At 35.9% G+C, this 19,498-nt stretch overlaps 1 protein-coding gene and 2 long non-coding RNA genes across 13 annotated transcripts; 2 read left to right on the forward strand and 1 right to left on the reverse strand.

Annotated features, from left to right (window-relative positions):
- Positions 1–2,943: 2,943 nt before the first annotated feature.
- LOC140006545 (uncharacterized) lies at positions 2,944–10,938 on the forward strand. The gene is made up of 2 exons (XR_011814200.1): positions 2,944–3,234; positions 10,547–10,938. It is a non-coding gene; the product is annotated as an uncharacterized lncRNA (long non-coding RNA).
- Positions 10,939–11,492: 554 nt separating this feature from the next.
- Positions 11,493–12,469, reverse strand: LOC140016880 (uncharacterized). Its single transcript, XR_011823129.1, has 2 exons — positions 11,986–12,469; positions 11,493–11,883 (listed from the first exon to the last, which is right to left on the reverse strand). It is a non-coding gene; the product is annotated as an uncharacterized lncRNA (long non-coding RNA).
- Positions 12,470–12,615: 146 nt separating this feature from the next.
- Positions 12,616–19,247, forward strand: LOC113739999 (phytochromobilin:ferredoxin oxidoreductase, chloroplastic-like). Of its 11 annotated transcripts, none has more exons than XM_072070638.1 (10): positions 12,617–12,788; positions 12,914–13,103; positions 14,023–14,142; positions 15,359–15,453; positions 16,539–16,632; positions 16,737–16,868; positions 17,284–17,388; positions 18,180–18,230; positions 18,307–18,491; positions 18,926–19,247. In XM_072070638.1, coding segments are annotated over exons 1-10 (1,011 nt in total). In that variant the 5' UTR covers positions 12,617–12,750; the 3' UTR covers positions 18,927–19,247. The 11 variants fall into 11 exon arrangements, with proteins under 11 accessions (XP_071926849.1, XP_071926739.1, XP_071926688.1 ...); XM_072070587.1 differs by having other exon boundaries at positions 18,764–18,999; XM_072070613.1 differs by having other exon boundaries at positions 14,026–14,142; positions 18,764–18,999.
- Positions 19,248–19,498: the final 251 nt, after the last annotated feature.

Consider the following 19,498-nt stretch of genomic DNA (forward strand, 5'->3'; position numbering starts at 1 on the left):
CATTTCTTTACTTGTGTGCTTGCATGCTTGTGTGTTTATATGTTTATTCGATTTTTCTAGAATTTTGCATCTAAATATTATACGTATGTGTTATGTGCTCTATTTGATTTGTGTGTTTATTTATTTTAATTACGTTTTATATGCTTTATTTATTTATAATAAATGCATGATGTCATCACGCTAGTCCAATGCTCATTTATAAACTCATTTTTTGTTAAATGAAATTGATAATTTCACATCCCTACCTTAAGATTTAGTACAATTGTAGAAAGCTCTACTTAGGTAAAGAAAATGTAACTCCCTTGACAATATAATATACCTATTTTACTCTTAACCAAAAAAAACCTAAAGCATTTATCCATTTTAGTTTAAACAAAAAGAGGTATTGAGTGTGTTTGGATATGAAACTATTAGAAAATGATTATTTAGAATAATACTGTAGAACTTTTATGATGTAATGCATGTAAGATAAAAACGTGATTGAAAATTGTGTTTATGATATATGTAAGATAATATTTGTTAATTTTTTCCCAAATTATACTATCAAAATGAACCACTATCCTTTGATTCCCCTCTAATAAAGTACTGGAGTACTAGTGGATTTTTTTTTTTGAGTTGTGATAGAAAATATGAAATGTTTAGGATTTTATTTACTGATTTTGCTAATAATAGCTATATTTTAGGTTCCATTTGTTTGACAAAAATGTCATGCAAGAAAGTGTGTCGTGGGAAAAGTGAGATGAAGTGATGTAAAGGTAAAAGAAACTAAATTTCCTGTATGTGTTTGATAGATAAGAAAATAATATAGGAAAATTTGAATTGTTGTGTTTGGTTGATAAATGTTACAGGAAAATTGTTTAAACTTCTTGGATAGATACTATCGAAGTACTAGTACATTGGTTAGAGACTAACATATTGAAATATAAAAATACATTCATTTGCTAAAATATTACCTAAAAGGAGCATAAAATAAGTCATAACATATTTAACTGCATAATTATTTCAAAAAAAATAATAACTAACATGAAAATAAAGTTGAATGACGCTATTAAATCTACGTAATTTATTCAAAGTCATACCATGAAAATAAAGAAAACACAAAAATACATCACCGTCAATAAACTAAAAATTATTTTTTTTCTCTTTATAAACTAGAAATTCTTATTAGTTACTATTTTAATCAGACTCAAACTTTCATAAGCCATTTAAGAAATCCTCACTATAATCGTCGTCATCATCAACCCTGCTCAAGCCGCCAATGTTATAATGCCTCTTTAAATAGATATAATTCTCTTATCAGGTGGATAAGTTAAAAATGTCATTGCTTCAGTCTTATCTGCCACAAGACTCTCAAATATTTCTTAAACACAATTTTCATCCAAACCTTCAACTGCCTTTATGTCGTTAAGCAAAGTAGATAGATTGATAAATGCTTGTTCATCTTTTCTATCAATTGCTTCTGCCATTTGCTTGATACTTGATGCAACTACATTTATGGTCTGAATGTAGGTTTTGGCATTTTTTGCACGATGAGTTTCATCCTTATCAGTTGTATTTGAGGATGAAGCGCCTCGACCCTTAGCAGCAATTTGTTGGGGAGTTTCTTTAACTTGACTGTTATGTTCACCTTCATCTACTTCCACCACATCTTCCAATTCATTTTCATTTATGGTTCCATTCTTTCTCATTTGTTTTGCATTGATATTAGGACCACCTTGACACCATTCGCTAGTTGCTGCATCACTTCCACAAAACGATTCCCAATTCTTCAAGCATTTTAATGCGCTTATGTCTTAATATTTTTAGTCTTGGGTGTGCCTACAAAAAGAATATATAACATTATCTAAACTTTAAGAATAGTTTTAATAATAAACATGATTTTTTTCAGGATGAGTTTTGTTGGAAACTTGGGGGAAAATTTTTTTCTTGTGGGTCCCACTACTTTCGTCAAACAAACGACAAAAAATTGCGCTTCTTTTCCACTTTTCCAGTGAGGTTGTGTAGTAAAAACAGTAAGAGAAGGGAAGGTTTGAGAAACTTTCTAAACCTTTGGCGAACTGTCAACAATTATTTTAAATTTTAGGGGAAGTTTGTCGAATTATCCCTCAAATCAGAAAATAGTGCAGGTGCGGCACCCCAGCACCCGATTCGGTTTACTAAAATTAAAACTAAGGGCCAAAAATCTAAATGGCCCTCAAATTATATGGTTGGTTAATTTTTAACCCTCCAACTATTAAGTACATACCTTTGCCTTTCGAATATGTAAAAGGAATACCCTTCACCTTTTTTATTAGAGATAATTTCAGAAATCTTCCCTAAAATTTATGATAATATCACTTGGTACCTTTACAGTTTTAGAGATATTACTCAACTCCCATATTAATCAGATGGGACCATTAATCACCATCATAATACATGAATTAACAAAATTATCTTCACTACTTTAACAATTTTTAGGCAAAACATTAAAGAAAAGAAAATTTTAAGGCAAAACATGCAAATATAATATTCTAATCAACTTGATAGAAAATTCAATACAAAAGGGTAGAATTGGGAGAGAAATATATATCTCTCATTAAATAATTATTATAAGAATATTTTAATGGTACAAGTGTGAAATTGTTACAAAATGCATGATTTTATGGGAAGTTAGTGAATATTTTTTAAACTATAAGGGTGACAAATAATATTAACATAAATATTGGAGAGGTTTCTAAAATTATTTTTAGCCAGGATGGTGGAAAATATGTCTTTCTACGCGTCGGAGAAGGAAAAACACATAGGAAAAATCGCCAATTTAGTCCTTAAACTATTTTACTAAAACCAATTTGATCCCTCAACATTCTATCACACGAATTAAGTCCCTTGACTAAAATTGTTGTGCTAATTGAGGACCTATACGGCGTCGCTACCCAAAACACATTATCTGTACAGAAACCAACGGCGAGGCTTTGGAAGTACACATCCTAATTTCTACAGGAAGCAAGACAAATCCCATTTTGCATCCAAATTAGGGGAAACCTGTGAAATTAGGGGTTTCCAAGACATAACCCATTTCGCATCCAAATAGCGGAAGAAATTAGGGGCTTGAAACCGATTCCCAATTACCAGCAATGGAGGGAGATAAGATGACGAAAACAGAGCGGAACGGAGAAATTGGTTCACAGGCAGCACATCAAAGCAAGGAAAAGCTCGAGGATGAAAATTCTGACGGAATGGCAGCGAGGATTTCTGGTAAGTCTTGGCCTGCATGTGCGATGTTTGAAGTTAATTTTTTTGCTAATAAGTTGAAATTTGCATCTTATAGACGTTGTTTGTTGTTGAACTACAGTTGGTAGATTTTCCCTTTTCTAATTTAAATGATAGGATTTTGGTAGATATGAGATATGGGGTATGTGTAGTAAACTCTCTTGTTATTTTAGTTTCGGTGGTCCCTTTGCTATGAAGAATGCACTATGTTGTTGTTTTCATGCTACTTAATTGGGTTACAGGATAGTGACCGAGCATATGGATGTCTAATTAATTTTTTTTTTATTTTTTATGCCAAAAAAAACATAGGACATGAGTTGGACTGCTTTACACTAAAAATATATTACGGTGGGGTATATTTTGGACCATCACAAGAAAAGTATGTGGGGGGGAGTATGGAATCATTTGAAGGTGTTATTGCAAATGTAGTTAACATGTTACATCTCCATGGCTTTTGCACTCTTGTCGAATGTGGAAAAAATGTGAAAATGCTTTATAGAGTTCCTTGTGGAGATTGTAGTTTCAAACTATGGAATATAGAAAGTGAGGATGATGTTATAGACATGGCATGTATAGGGAAACAAACTGGCATGGTTGAGGTGTACTTGGTGCAAGAATTTCATATTATATTTATTGATAGTAAAGTGGGCAGTTCTAATGTGGATATTGGAGAGGTTGGTATATCAAATGAAGATGCTTTTTATGTTGACATCATGTTTGAGGAGTCTACCACATTTGAAGAAATCACTGTGTGACAGCCCCACCTTCCCCTAAGGCGAACCAAAGGGGTTAGCGGACTGCCTGTCCAGTTCTCGCCAGGACTAACGGTGCAATTTAGAGCGATCTATTGTGTTCCGGAACTTATAACGCGCGTAAACAAGTCAAAATGGCAAAATAACCCAAAATAAAAAAAATGAAATCCGGAGTCGGTCATGAATAGTAACCGACCCGTCAGAACCCAATCAAACATCAAAATACATATACAACATAACATTTAGTATTTACAAGCCAAAATGGCATACAAAAGTTACTACATGTATGGTTTGCCAAAATTAAAAGTGAAACGGCCCTAAAGGTACATTTAGGGTTTCGATTCATAAGCTATACAAAAGAGACATTCATTTAGCTCATTCGGCAACTAACTAGTAAGAATCATTCCAAAAGTAGTCATATGCCTGTAAGGAAAACAAAAGGAACGGTGTGAGTTAATTGCCCAGTGAGATACTATCACTTAAGCAACCAAGTTCATGTAATCATAAAGCTTTTCATTTCAATTCACCAAGAGTAAACAAAGGCACACATTAATGGTGGTGAGAAAAGGATACGGATGGCTCTCAAGAGCCCTTTTCCCTCGTTTGCATTTCTTGATTGGACGTCATTGACTCTCCGTCAATGTTCAAAAGTAACCAACCGTAGACTCCACTTTACTTCCATTCCTTCCACTTAACATTCCCCTACCAGGCCCGAAATCCAAACACTTGCATTGTGGTATTACTCGAGTAAACCGGAATCGAGAGTCTCTCATACTACAAGATTCCATATAACACTTCCCCAAGGAACATCAATTGGCACGACCAAGCCCTCGCCGGCTCGATTCAATCAATTATCAATGGGGTTGAGCTCGAGGATAACAATTGTAGTCGTTGGATACTCGTCCAAACGACACCAAGTCATGTATTTTTATTTCATGTAACATTTCATATAATATTTCAAGAACATGATAAACAATAAGTGAGAGTGATAAAGTACGCTCTCACTTCAATCAATTAACATTCAACGTATCAATTTCAAGTATCAAAGCCATATAGTAACACACAAGTGAGTAGTACACTCACCAAGCTTGCAAATGGTGTTTCATGCACTTCCGTCAAAAGAACGTCGTGAACCACCGTCACGCCCTAAAACATGCAAACAAGTACAATGAGACTCGATAACGAGTCATAAACCAATGCCAAATACGACCACAATAGGGTTTCATAAGCATATACAAGCATTAGAGGAAACCAGAAAATCCGGAAATGCAATTAGCTTTGCCCTGAAAAAAACAGTTTTTGACCTCATTTTGCGGTAATGGCACCAAAGGCACTACAATTATCGGATGAAGGTACAAGACCCACCATTTCGAAGCTAAGAAATAGGGCTACAATATTGTAGAAGGTCACTCAGCCCAGTTCCGAGTGCAAACAGGTCAAAAATGCAAGATACTACACTAGAACCGCAAAAACAGATTCACAAACCACATTCTGCTGCAAACAGCATAACTCAGCCTACTTAAGTCCAAATCCAGAAATTAAAGCCATCCAAAAGCTTAGAAACAGGGCTACATTTCATCAGAAGACCTCAACAACAAATTCCGAAGCAATGCCAACCAAAACACCCAATTACAGGCGCAATTCTTACATTCGGGTAAAACCAGGACAGCAAGGATAATTTCGACTTTTCTCAGGCTACGCTACTCTGATTGACTTGAAATTTTGTAGGCACCTCTAAAATATCATTCCCTACAACTTTCATGTTTTAAGCCAAGGCCAATTCGGCCTCTAACCATAAGCTACAAAACGGGGCAGAATGTTCCCAATAAAACCCTAACTTTCTAAAATTTCTTCCAAACCAGAAATTGGTTGCAATTAATCACTTTTTTCACCTCCTAGAGTCATTAAACATCATTTCCAATCATCATAGATAGCCACACAATCATGTTCATATTAAAACAGAAAAATCACCAATAAATATAAAACTTCACTAATTCAACCACAAATCAAGATGTAATCCATAATATTACATCTTATACCACCACTAATCATGATTTAAGCATCATTAGAGGAAGGAGAGTGGTTCTTCACAACTCACCTTAGAAACAAGAGAGAGAGAGCAATTGGTCCTCTTAGTTTTCCAAATAACTCCACACAACACCTCACTAACACTCACTTAAGGTTTTCTATGGAACAAAAGTAAGATTAAATGGTTGTTTTGTTGATTTGGAGCAAGATGAAATCAAGAACTTGGAGAGTTTCTTCCTTTCTTTTTGCGAGAGAGGGCCGGCCAAGATGAAGAGCAAAATGGTGAAATTTTTGGTTAATTTTGTGATTTATTTGGTCAAATAGAAAAGGTGAATAGTGGTCTTATGTAAGAAGCAATCCTATGGTGACACTTGTCACCTCATTTAATGACTTGCCTAACTTTTGTCTCTCTTATACCAATCCACTTAGCATCCTCTGCTTATCTCTTAACACTCAGTAAATTAATTTCAGTATCCAAAACTTAATCAAATTGGCCGAATTTTTCTGAACTTTTCGCCCTAGTGGGTCCCACATCCGGTATACACTCTTAATTTCTCAAAACCTATTCGATACTAGAAAAATCATCCAAAAACTATATCTGCTCATAAAAATTATCTAGAAAATTTTCCTACTAAAGAAAATGCAGAAAACAAGCCATTAAATAAATAAAACCCTAGAAAATGAGAAAAGTACGGGTTCTCACACACTGTGCCAATTAAATTAATGGAGGAAGAAAATGGCTATGGGATTGAAGAAGATGTACAATCAGATTCTACAGAAAATGAAAGCTTGGTGGATAGTGATTACGACTTTAAGGATGATGAAGATGATGTGATTTTCAAAAAATCTATTGTCGATGCTAATAAAGAGTTTGAAAAAGTGAAAGAGACAACGGAACAATTGTTGATGAGAGCAAGAATCGGGGCAGAAAAAATGAACAAAAAAAACCTGTTGTTGGAAAAGCATTTAGGCAGCAAAATAGGAATGATACAACTACTGACTTCAAGTTGTACCATGAAGAAAATATTCAAGTGCATGAAGAATCAGAGTCAATGAATTCTGAAGAGTTAAATAGCAATGATAAAGTCTCGGATGAAGATAGTTCAAAGAGGAGAAAGCCAAGATACGTGAGATTTAGACCTGAGCGTGATATGGTCGATCCAAAATTCTTTGTTGGGCTATTGTTTGATGATAAACGGATATTTAAACAAGCTGTTGAGTATTATGGAGTTAAATGGGGTAAACATTTTAGGTGGGGTAAAAATGACACGTCTAGAATGCAGGCTAAATGCAATAGTGTAAATTGTGGCTGGTTCATTTATGCTTCTAAAGAGGTTGATAGTGACGCTGTTGTTATTAGAACCATGGGACCATCTTGCAATTATGGTAGGACTTTTCATCACAAGCGTGCCAATTCAGGTTTTCTAAGTAGACACTATATGGACTTTCTTAGATTAAATAAAAGGGTGAGTGTCACAAAATTTAAGGAGAAGGTGTACTTAGAGCTAAACGTGAATATCACAAGAGACCAAGTGAGTAAGACCTTCATGAAGGCAAAACTTTTGATCTATGGTAGTTTCAAAGAATAATATACAAAGCTGTGGGACTACTGCAAAGAGTTGTTAAATTGCAATCCTGGCTCAACAATACATATGGAGACAACGGTTGATGATATAAGTGGTAAGGAAAGATTTCAAAGGATATACATATGCTTTGAAGCACTGAAAAAAGGCTTCAAGGTTGGTTGTCGACAATTGATTGGTTTAGATGGTTGCCACTTGAGGGGTCCATATCCAGGAGTATTGTTGACTGCTGTTGGGATTGATGTCAACGATTGTATCTACCCCATTGCATATGCAGTAGTTGAAATTGAGAATAAGAGCTCATGGAAGTGGTTCGTGGAGTTCTTGAAACATGACTTGTGCATTCATGAACAAAAAACATGGACTTTCATTAGTGATAGACAAAAGATAATTACAATTTTCTTGTTTTTTGGCTTACCTAGATTGCAATTAATGTAAATATAATACGTATTTTTTTAAAAAAAATTGATGGTTACACACTTAACAGGGATGGGGTCTGCCATTCATGAAGTCACTCCGGGTGTGGAGCATCGGCATTGTGTAAGGCATCTACACAATAACATGAAAAAATCGCATCCAGGTGAATCAATAAAAGCAAGATTTTGGACTTGTACAAGGTCATCATACATGCGCAAATTTGAGAGTGAGATGGATGCTTTAAACGAGTATGACTACAATACTCATAAGTGGCTGGTGGACAATACAAATCCAAGACAATGGTCAAGATCACATTTTAGAGAAACAACTAAGTGCGATATCCTACTGAATAATCTTTGTGAGAGTTTCAATGCTGTGATCTTGGAAGCTAGAGAGAAACCAATCTTGGGTATGTTGGAGACCCTTAGAATTTACCTCATGGATAGGATGCAGATAAAAAGGGAATGGATGAAGAAGAGGACTGATATAATATGTCCAAAGATTCAAAAAAAGCTTGAAAAGGCAAAAAATGAGATTGCCGCCAATATTGCTAGACACTCAGACGACAAAAGATTCGAAGTGCAGCATATCTACGGTGGAACCTATGTGGTTGATGTCGAAAGATGCACATGCACGTGTAGAAAGTGGGAGCTCACGGAATTGCCCTGTTGCCATGAAGTTTGCCGTATTTCACTAATAAATGCCACACCAGAGGACTACGTGCACAGCAGCTACTTGAGAGAGGCGTATTTGGCCTCGTACGACCCAGCTATTGCTCCATTACCGGGATCTAATGCTTGGAGGGATTCTGGTAAGATCCCGATCCTACCACTAAAGAAGTTGAGACTTCCTGGTAGGCCATAAAAAGCAAGGAGGAGGGAACCAGATGAATCTCGAAAGAGTAATAATGGAGTGACTAAACTGTCAAGAGTTGGAGGTACACTAAGTTGCTCAAAATGTCATGAAAAGGGACATACGGTAAGGAAATGTCCATTGGTTATACCAGCTGAGCATTTAGTTGGCCATGGCACTGGAAGGGGTCCTTCTCTCAGCAGCAACAAATGCAGCAAATGTCATGTGGACGGTCACAATCGAAGAACATATCCAACTAGTCATCCCGAGGGCCACTCTGATATTGTAGGGACTGACTTAGACCATAGCCAGGCTGGTATACATCCTCTTTTACATATTTTTAAACACTGCTATTCTGCCAAAATATTGGAAATGTCTTTCGCTGTTTTGTCTTTTTAAAATTTTCTCATATCAACAAGCACAACTAATGGATGAACAACCTGTAGCGGGTGAACAACAAACAGGTGAAGGCTGCCATGTGGACATACAAGCTGTTGTTCATGAAGAAAATGGTAAATAAATTTGATGGCACATGATTAATCTGCGAAAAGTTATATTTCAATGAATTTGACATAAATTCAATATTTTTTTTATTTCTTGCTTTGTAGTTTCAAGTGCACATTTCACTGAAGTTGTTGAATCGAAGAAGAAAATCAAATGCAGCTTCTGTCGAGCTCCAGGGCATAATAAAAAGACATGTCCAACTATACAAGCACAAGGTTGGAGATTAAGGAATGCAAAAATGAATACTTATGGTTAGGGATGGCAATGGAGGCGAGTGCCCGCGAAGGGCTCCCGGGGCGGGGGCAGGGATAATTTTTTCCCATCGTTTAGAAACGGGGCGGGGGAGTATACCCCCGCCCCATCCCCCGCCCCGCCACCCGGAAAAAAAAAGTATATATATATAAATATATATATATAATATGTAATTTAATTAGTTATAAACTTATGATAATGATATTATTAGTCAGATGCATTATATAATGTATATTAATTTATATAATATAATTGATATTATCAATTAAATGAATAATTAGACATGTCTACTAATAGAATTTATTAATTAGTTATACTAAATTTACTAATATATTTATACTAAATTTCTAATTACACTTAATAGAATAGCATTTTTTTCTCAAAAAAAAGCACAAACATAATAATGAATTAGTGATTGTATTTGTACCAAAAATGAAAACTCGACTATTTTAGTTGTATTTATTTCATCATGTTGGATTGTATTCAAATAACTTTTATTTAATTATTTTTATGAGTTTCAATTGTAAAATTACAATGAATAATAACTTGAAAATGTGTTGATATTTTAGTATTTGATAATTTATTAAAATTTAGCTATAATAAAATTTTATTAACCCCGCGACGACAATTTTATTAACCCCGCGGGGGAAGCGGGGGCGGGAGGAGTGGGAGGCGGGGGACGGGGCGGCGGTTGGGGGGAATTAATAGGCAACGGGGCGGGGGGTGGGGGAGGGGTCCCCCGCCCCAACCCCGCCCCGTTGCCATCCCTACTTATGGTCCCTACGTTGAATCGGTTGGAAAAAAACGAAGAACCAAGCAGAAAGAAGGCTTTTTAGCATTAATATGAATTTAACATTTGCTTTGCTCTTTAAGTTATTGCACTGACCTGTACCTGTTGATTATATGCAGGCTCGTAGACTCTTAGATGAACCGGATGATACCAGTCAACCAGGAATAACACAACTTGACTAGCCATGCATGTGCGATGAAGAAGCTCCACTTAGACCATAACTGAATTACAACCTTGGTGCTGTTGTTCTTTGGGTCAAGTCAATTTTGTATAGCTTTAGTTAATTTTGTGCTGTGGGTCAGCCCATATAAGATGATAGAGCATGACTGAAATTTATGGTGCTGTTGTCATGCTGGTCAACCCACATTTTGCATAGCTTTTGTTAGCATGGTTGAACCAGTCAATTGTGTTTTAGCTTTTGTTAAGTTACAATTGACTTCTTTAGTGAACGAATGCTTTTGTTACTGGCTGGAAATGTACCTGACCACATGTATTCATGATTTTACTCTTATATATTGTGTATGTATCACAATGGTTGTTTGGTTGGCAGGTGAAATTGTTCATTTTTAAGGCAACACTTTGTCGAAATTATTTTTAACCTTTTAACACAATATAATGTTATGATATCCAGTAACTAAGGGGCCAAGATAGAAGATGGCAATGATACGAGGCCACACACATTAGTGCTCAGTAGTTCAACATGCCATTTCTCTGGCAAACTTTGCAACTTTATAAGACTAGTACAATAGAGACCTTTTGTTGTTCTTTCATTTTCATTCTTATAATGAGGTAATTTGATGTTTTAGTTTCGTTAACCAGATGATATTTTCACTTCTCAATTACCCTTTAGTATTCCTTGAAGGCATTATTATTTATTAAGTGAACTGGAATACAAGAAGCTAAAATGAAAATGTGAATAGTAATTCCCTTTTGAATTGTTCTGATAAACAAGATTAAGGGTGCCTATTGAGATAGGCATATGAGCTAAGTATTTGTTTTAGAAATTTTTACAACACTCAAAGGAATTGACTGTTTGCAAGTGGTGGTGATCCCAATACCAATCAAGAAGCAAACTAGCAGAGTAGATCATATCTAATAAATTTCTCCATCTCAACAACAAGAATAAACAAAGGTAGGACTTTACAAACAAGAACAGTACATTGCATACCAACTTGGCCTTGCAACTACGCTATTTATAATGCAACATTTTGAGTCCTAGTTCCACAAGCTTTCTTCTTGCATTGTGAACCCATACTGCCATTAATAAGATGCAACCTCCTACCAGTGCCAACATCAACATCTGGGTTTTTTTTCTCAACCTTTGAATTTCTATCCTCATTTCCTTGTTGTTTCCTTCGGCTTTCCCTAGTTCCCTTAACAATTTGGAAATCGTGTTCTTTGTATACTCCGGCAAGGGCGGATTGTACCATAAAAAAAATTTGCAACAATGAGCAGTCTGCATTCAAAATTAATCCATCATTAGTAATAAAACTTAAATAAATACACCCTAACCATTACAAAGATTATTAAAATTTAAGCATTTGGCTAGTCTTATTACACCGTAATTTCTTCATCCATTAAACGGATTTGCTGCAGTCCAAGAAGACACTATTCTACAGGATTCTTGGCGATGGCACTTCATGATTTCCTCTCCATTGTAATATTCAACTTTTCCTGGGCTAGATCCTCCGAAATGTGAACTTCCATAGGCCTCCTTCCTTGAAGATCGATTTGTAGTTGAGCTGGACGATCCCGCATCCAAATTTCTCCATCTGCTATGCACTTCAAAGGATGAACTTGAATACATTATAGTTGTAAGCTGGTAATTGGGAATCGGTTTCAAGCCCCTAATTTCTTCCGCTATTTGGATGCGAAATGGGTTATGTCTTGGAAAACCCCTAATTTCACAGGCTTCCCCTTATTTGGATACAAAATGGGATTTGTCTTACTTCCCGTAGAAATTAGGATGTGTACTTCCAAAAAAACCCCTGCCTCGCTGTTGGTTTCTGTACAGATACATGTGTTTTGGGTGGCGATGCCGTATAGGTCCTCAATTGACACAATAATTTTAGTCAAGGAACTTAATTCGTGTGATAAAATGTTGAGGGACCAAATCTACTTTAGTAAAATAGTTTGAGGACTAAATTGGCGATTTTCCCAAACATATACTTAATAGTTGGTGACTAAAAGTCGACTAATTTAATACTTTTGAGGGACATCCAAATTTGGTGATGATTGTCAGGTACCCCGTTTGCAAACTCTCGTTTTCCCTTTCTACCAAAGACCAAAGTTGCAATTTCTCTGAATTAACAGAGGATTCAAGATGTCTTTAAGCTTTCCTCTTTACCTGAATCCCAGCTTGTAAGTTTTCTCTTTCCTTTTCCTTTACTACTGGGGTTTCACCCTTAAATTTTGTTCATTCATTGCAAGTTCAGATGGTGAAGTTTCTGATATTTTGATTCTAAGATGTTTATTTCAATGCTAAGCTGTTGTAATTATCAATTTGTGCCACCAAAAAGTTGTAGCAGTAGCATTAGGAAGAGTGGAGAAGGCGGCAGCAGCAGCAGCAGGGCTGGGAGTATGAAGGAAGCCTCTGCTGTTTGTTACAAGAAGTTCATTGATTTTGCTCTGGAGGAAACCAAAGTCCATACCCATTTGGCCACTTCTCCACTGCAGGTACCCATTGTTCTATTTCAGTACTGTTTGTTGTTCTCTATTTCCAGGTAAATAAGTAGGCAACCTTGTCTGAAATGCAGAAATTGCAGTCGGAACCCATGTGCTCTTTATTGCTAATTTTAGGACAAGAAACAACTTTAGACCGATTTCATTTAATTTTGTAGAAAAGGGGTTTTAGAATAATCGACAAAAATCTTGCCATACATATCATTGTACAGGGCAATGAAGAAAAATAAGTCAAGATTATTGGTCTCTTTGGTTGGACTGGACATGTTTTTAGTTGGGGTCGTGATATAGGTACTCCATTTTTGTTACTGCCACTATATCTAGTTCACTACTTGTTAGTGGCATTCTATCATGTGTATGCAACTTCTACAGATAATATAAAGCAGGTAAAGTGGAGAATGCCAATGCCGCTGTTTGCTTCCTCTTATTGGTAGAAGTTACTGGGGATGGAATGCCAAGGCTGCCTCCCTTTAAGTTGTGCCTAGCATTGGGAAGTACTTTCAAGCGTAAGACATTGTTCTGGTTTTCTTCCCTCTGGCTGAAGATAGCTTGCAGATGACGTGAGCGGTAGTTACATTCCAGATGGTTTGGAACTGACGCTAATACCTCTCGTCCCTGTGGTCTCCTCAGGAGCCCCATGGTGATAGAAGTATCATGTTCAAGATGTTGCAGTAGTTTCAGCTTATTATGCAATTTTAATCTAATCAAATTCTTACCATAACTGCTACTCTAGCATTCCCGAGTCTGGAAAGTATCTGCTTAAAAAATGTTGTGAAGTGTCAACTATACTGGACAAGTTTCTAAATGAATGTATCCCATTTACTAGTTTCACCTTATCGGTGCTTTATGCTTCTCTGGTCTGATTTTATACCATTGAATAAGTACAATGGTGTATTGTTTCTCTTGCCTACAGAAGAAATTCAATTCCTTAATGAGTATGGACGCGCGAACTGAACTCCAAATGCTCTCATTTGAAGCACCTAAAGTTCGACTTCTCCGTTGTTTGTCAATTGAAGGGAATGACGGCATGCAGGTGTACTTTAATTTCATTCCCTTGTACATCTATACACAGTGTGCATTTTGTGTAGCATATACTTTTTATGCATTCAGTTGCTTAATGTGTTGATTATGAAAGAGTTGTGACTGGGAAGAAGTAGACAGAATTTGACCTGAAAACACTATATCTAATTAGAGTATTCTTGAGTTCCTCATCAAAAGGTTAATGGTAATGCCTCTCTCTTTCTCTTTGTCTCTGAAATTCCAAGAGGATTCATTTGATCATCATGCACTTTCTAGTTGGCTCTGCTTCGGCATATTAGAATAACTTTGGTGTATGGAATGTACCCTACCATCTTTAGGCAAAATATCTAAATTTGTCTAGTTGTTGAAGTCACGGCAGGGTTATTAATGAGTGTGAGTATTTTTTTTTTCTTTTGGCACATGCTTAAAAGTTTATGCTCTACCAACAATTACTGATTTGTGATAAATTAACTCTGGTGGTGGACTCAAATGAACGTTGACAAGAAGATTTGTGTTTCTTGGATCTTTATTTTCACGTGTTTGATGAACTTCACAACTGATTAAAACTTGTTCTGCTGATCAATTTCCATGTAACATAGGTTAGACAATTATTTTGGACCATGAATGTTGTGTTACCCAAGTAGGCATAGACTTGCGTTCTTTACTTAACAGTTATGGAGAATGAAATTTCAAAGTCTACAAATTGCTTACAAGCCACCAAATTATAAACATCTACAATACCGAGTAAGCTATGTGTTGTTTACAGAAATTTGAGGCAGTTTAACCAGGAAGTAATTTGGCTGCTTGGGAGAGATCGAGTTGTTTACCTGTTTATTTTAAAGGATAATCAAATTGGAAAGCAAACATAGAAGATAGCCTACAAAGTGCTTAAATCAGCAAGTGCTATGCCTGTATGACAATCATTATGCCAGTACACACTTGTGAGGGCAGTTTAACCAGGAAGCTGTGGCTGCTTGAGAGAAGATAGAGTTCAATGAAATACTACAAAAATTTCTGATAATAACTGGCCAGCTAACTAGCGTTATGAATTATTATGTGACATGAGATCTTTAGTAAAATATAAGCACAGCTCTTCCAAAATTTTGGTTATTTTATGATACTGGAGACTAAAAGTAGTAGAAGTTATCGTTTTTTTTTTTTTTAGTTTCACAGCCTTATGCAATTCATCTATCTTTTCTAAGTTGATCTGATATAGAGTATTGCTGCAGGTTTTGGATTTTGCGGTGTTCCCTAAGCCAGAATTTGATCTTCCTATATTTTGTGCCAACTTTTTTACAGCTGCTAGCACAAACATAGTTGTATTGTAAGCTATCTTGTTTTCTCTTTTGTCTTTTACTTTTGGCTAAGATAGCACTTAGATGATGTTGTATTCTTCTTCTGTTACTGAAATATATTTAACACTTATAACATTAGAAAGCATAGCTTGTAGAAGTAGCTTGATATAATAGTTGGATACTTGTCTTAATGTGCATTGTTGCAGGGCATAACTTGGTTAAATAGCTAAAAGTTTACGTTAAAAAATTCAGGCGTTGCTCTAGGTTGACAACTAATGGACTTCAGATAACAGGGTTTGATAGGTTAACCATTGGTTCTTTAGAACTTTGGTATCCATAATTAATATGCCCTTTTTTATTTGCTTACGTCTTCAACACATTTTCCAACCACCTTTTTATCTCACATACATCACATCGAAAAAATGCTATATTATTTTTTTCAAAAAATTATTCCACATAATCTACCATCCAAACATAGCACATAGTTTTCCATCCATAATACTCAACCATCTTCTTTTGCTTTCTAAGATTAGTATAACGGAGCCGAGTTAGAAGTTGTATTTTTTTTTTTATTTTTTACTTGGCTTTGTATTTTTACGTCATACATGAGGGAGCAATTATTGTCCAATTCACTTAGCTGCATTTTCATGGTCTTATCTTGGTTGCTTGAGGCAGAGGTGAATGTTACAGCTATATATAGCAATCAGGAGGATGTAATTTTTGTTGTCCAAATTATTGCTACTGTGCTTTTCTTTTGCATTTTTACATCAACCATGATACTCAAAGTTTGTGATATGTGGCTTATTCTGGATTGAAGACTGTTGAGAGTTGTATTGGTGAGCAAGAGTAAATATGGTCTTGAAGTAACTGAGAAATAACTAATCATTCGACTGTAAGTATTGTAGTTTGTTACTGACATTGCTTGGCAAGGCTACATGTTTTGATTAAATTGGTGTTGGATGTAATGGAAGGGACCTCAAATCACATGATTTCCAAACTTGATAACTGGCCTTTCTGTTGATATCAAATATTTTGTCCCATATTGGGAGCTGGCGGATAGAATGATTGTGGTAATGCATTGTCTTGTGACTAGAGTTTGTTTGAGCTCTTTCAGGGACCTCAATCCCTTGCATGCTGTCACAGATCGGGATGACTACAAGGAGAAGTATTACAGACACTTGATTCCTCTTGGCTTAAAGTATGCTGAGGTAAAAAATTGAATAGCGCAGCATCACAAACTGCAGATTCTAGAAAACTTCAATTAACACCAGCTGAAACTGTTGCATGGTGACTTAACACAGATTTCATGCAGCTTTTACCCTGGGGTGGAAAGATTACCAGTGAATCTTTGAGGTTTTTCTCACCAATAGTAATATGGACAAAGTTTTCTTCAAGCCAATACTATTATGATGTTTTATTTTCTGCATTCAAGGATTACTATAAGGTAAATACAACTAACTTGCTTTAATATGTTGCTCGATCAATCTTTCCTGTGATCACTTTCTCTGACACTCTGTAATTTAGTTTGGAAACTGGGTGCCTAATTCAATCGATATGCTTTATACCTCACTCTTCTTTCTTTGAATTGTGGATGATAAGTATGGAATGAATCAAAAGAAGTTAACTAGATTTAAGAATTGGGCTTCAGTGCATTGCTGCGGTACAACCACTGGATGTTTAATATGTTAATGCAAAATGGCCTATATGTGGTAGCCTGTGATACTGATTTTGTTCAGGGTTTTCTCTGTCACAGAAACCACGCTATTGTATTCCATGAGACACGAGTTTAAGTGTTTGGATGAAATTTAGGAATTCTTTTGAAATAACTGTGATGGTGACTTTGTTCTTCCATCTTCTAGGCGTGGCTTGAGTTGATGGAGCAAGCAACTGAAGAGATTGATACATCTGAAATTGTTTCCAACCGTGAGGCACAGCATAGGTATCTCATGTGGAGGGCAGAAAAGGTATTTTTACATTTATATTAAATGCTTTTCATGACTGACTTGACAACATTGTTGTGTAATGTAACTTTTGAGCTAGCATCATTGCTGTCAGCTTGCTGTGCTTATCATTATGGCTTTTCTTACAAAGAAGATTGCGAAAGAAGAAAATACCGAGAAATATTCAAGTATTTATCAAAAGCACATAAGAAAAGCTGAGAGTTTTGAATTACTTTTTATGGGCAATAATCTGAAGGTTTGCCTATCTCTTTCTGAGCGGTCATTAATATTGGTGTAATTTATGATTGTATTCTGATTTTATCTATCCTTGAAGAGTATGTACTTTAAGGTGGAAGATGTTCTCAGTGCATGCTCTTTTGTAAATTGAAATTACATTACTGGATATTGCTATAATTTCTAAATGTCATTGCATAGCTGGCAAAGTTGATGACTACTGGTCACTTTTCTTCACGATAAGTCAAAAATAAGATGCATATAACATCTAGCCTGTCAATAGTTGTGTTGTTTTTTCAAAGTTTGGATCAGAACTTCTGTTTTACGATGTATATACATGGTGCTGTAGTAAACCATTCAACTCGTAGGTTTTCCAGTGCGGCTATTGCATGATTGTTACATGTGAAATGTAAAGTAAGTTGATCAATGTGAAAGTTCATTGTATAATCTTTGATACAAACTTTTGTCAGGAAGTTCAGGTTTTAATGGAAAACCTTGACCTGATCAGTTTAAAGTTCTATTGCTTCATCTATTCACTTTCTGTCAATATGCATTCACCTGATGCAACTTCTCCAAAGCAGGATCCTGGGCATCGACTTCTGAGAAGACTGGTTGGGGAAGCCCTTGCAGAGGTATCCTTTTTTTTTTTGGTTGCTGACTACCAATAAGCATTTAATGTATTAACTTATCCAATTGTTCTTGATCTAGGAAATACTAAGGAGCTTCCTCTTTAATGGAGTTCAAGAGCTAGGGAGCAAAACATTTTTGGATTACTTTCCTGAGTACAGGAGTGACAGCGGGACCATAAACGAGAAGCGAAGCATGATTGGAAAATCGTTTGAAAATCGACCCTGGGATACCGAAGGCAACTTTCTTGGAAACAGTCTTAGATGGTGAAAACTAGCAACTTCCCCTACATTGTACAAAATTGTCTTTTCCTTTCTCTCTCTTGCAGAAAATTTTGGCACAGTGCTAGGTATATGCGTTTATGTTTCTCAAAGGATGTAGAAAACAGTTTTATGTACTTGGCATGAGTGGTTTCGTTTTACCATTTTCTGTTGTTCCTGCATGAACGAAAGCCATAATGTGTAAATCCATGAGGTAAATAGTTTTCATTCTTTCATAGCTATCAGTTCTTTTCATTTTATTTTTTCAAATTGAATAGGATTATGGCAGTCAATTGATAATCAGAAAACAAAGCCATCCGTGGTAGCATTGTGGAAGGCTAGAAATGATTTGGGGCGAATAATGCATTTGACCTCCTGTGTTCAAATAATGAGTGTTCAAGGCTGCCACCACTCCGTTTAAGCATGTTTCAACTTTGCAGATCCTGTGGATGGAGCTCTCAGAGAAGATGCTTCTTCGGATAGAAAGTTACCCCTGATCCTGTTAAAAGGCAAATTCCATATGTAAGTTATGTTACACTAGTAACTCCTTTTCACTATTCTCAAATCTCAAGGGCATTTCTACCTTTGACTGAAACTGGAGGCTGAAGCAACCGGCTGAATTCATCCGGCAGATTACTGCACTTGAAATAGCTTTGCAATTCATAGATTAAACTGTTGCATTTTCGACATGTAATTAGAATTGATCAAGCAACATGCATCCTCCCCCATATGCATACAATTCCAACTTGCATTAATGCTTTACGTGCTGTGGAGCCAAATGTTTCAGGTTAAATCATCAATAGTTAAAAGGGATCAGTTTCATCCCTTACATTTCACAAAAATATTTTTTTCGTCCCTCATTTTAAAAACGAAACAAATTCGTACTTGATATTTAAAAATTGAAGCTATTACTTCCCCATAGTCAACTTTCAATTTGAATCCAACCACCTAACAATTCAATTACAAATTTTGAGAGTATAATTGATAGATCACTTGGTTAAATCAATTTGATA

This window comes from Coffea arabica, chromosome 1c, assembly GCF_036785885.1.
Source record: "Coffea arabica cultivar ET-39 chromosome 1c, Coffea Arabica ET-39 HiFi, whole genome shotgun sequence".
Classification (NCBI taxonomy): Eukaryota; Viridiplantae; Streptophyta; class Magnoliopsida; order Gentianales; family Rubiaceae; genus Coffea; species Coffea arabica.